Genomic DNA, 1,249 nt, shown 5'->3' on the forward strand with positions numbered 1-1,249 from the left:
GGCTGAATGCGAACCGGTTGACGACGCAGACGCCGAGGAGGAAGCAGGCGGCGCAGAGCGCGGCGACGCACCTCGTGGGCACGCGCCCCGGCGGCGCCCGGTGGTGCGGCCTGGACGCGGCCATCGCTTTTGCCCGTGCTCGCCCTCGGATTCCTAGTTCGAACGGGAGGAGAGAGAGGGAAAGCCGTGTGAGAGGGAGAGGGAGAGGGAGAGAGAGAGCGAGCTTTTGCCTTGGTCTGCTCTGCTCACCTGCAATGCAGTGGCGCTCAGTGCTCCGTGGACTCGGCTCATATGCCCCTCCGTGATTTTTGGCTCCTCGAGCTTGCGGAAAGTGTACTGGTTGCTTTCTGTCGAATTATAAGTTTTTTATTTATAGGGGGTAAATGTCGATTATTTATTTAAAGGCAATGAGATCCTTTATATTTCGGGTATGTGGTTTCCTATACTTGTTGAAACAACTGAAAAAACTTAAAACACTTTTATATCATATCTCTACCAATATGAGTGGCATGAACTAAGTTTTTTTGTAACAACTACAGATGCAACCGCTCATATATACACACACTTGTCACCTATTAACGCACGCACGTATACCCTATCCCTATTAGCATATCCAAGAGACTCAGCCGACATATCATCTTAAGATTGACGAAGTCGCCGCAGACAGCTTCACAGTCGACAGGAACATCTCTTTCTACTCGAAGCACATCGTTGAAATGACTGAAATAAATCAAGGAAAATGTGACCACCAATGCCAAGTTTAGGACTTCCAACCCTGGTGCATTGGTTTCACCACAAAAAACCTAACCATTTGAGATACACTAAGTTCGCGGCACGAGCTAAGTTTTTTTTTTCGAAACGGGCACGAGCTAAGTTGAACTACTCTTGATTTGACTCGTCCTATTTTTTTACTCAAATAAGAGTATCATATTTTTTAATCAAATGGTCGTGCACAATGAATCCTTACGTACTACTTATATAGTATTTTAACTATATTGTATTATCTCCTGACTATGCCCTAATTTCATTTTGTCACATGTTATTGATGTTTCTGTGTGATATTTCTTCAATGCAAAAATAATGTCATTGATCTTGAGATGTACATGATTTAATATAAACAAATTTTGATTACGTTAAGAAAATATACATGTGGATGTTAAGAAAATGTCCTTGATTCATCTTTCGAGTATGTTAGTTATTTTTTTGTCAATAAAAAAAAGTATGTTAGTAAAATGGGCCCTGCATTGTC

The 1,249-nt window shown here is 42.4% G+C and overlaps 1 protein-coding gene across 3 annotated transcripts in view; it reads right to left on the bottom strand.

Annotated features, from left to right (window-relative positions):
* Positions 1 to 268, bottom strand: part of LOC119330576 (beta-1,6-galactosyltransferase GALT31A-like) — a 3,913-nt gene extending 3,645 nt beyond the window's left edge. Inside the window, exons 1-2 of one of the 3 annotated variants that reach the window (XM_037603687.1) lie at positions 250 to 268; positions 15 to 153 (exon numbers count right to left, since the gene is read on the bottom strand). In XM_037603687.1, coding sequence (XP_037459584.1) covers positions 15 to 124 — 110 coding nt within the window. In that variant the 5' untranslated portion in view covers positions 125 to 153; positions 250 to 268. The other 2 variants (XM_037603688.1, XM_037603689.1) reach the window with 2 other exon arrangements.
* Positions 269 to 1,249: the final 981 nt, after the last annotated feature.

The sequence above is a fragment of the Triticum dicoccoides genome, chromosome 7A (assembly GCF_002162155.2).
Source record: "Triticum dicoccoides isolate Atlit2015 ecotype Zavitan chromosome 7A, WEW_v2.0, whole genome shotgun sequence".
Lineage (NCBI taxonomy): Eukaryota > Viridiplantae > Streptophyta > Magnoliopsida > Poales > Poaceae > Triticum > Triticum dicoccoides.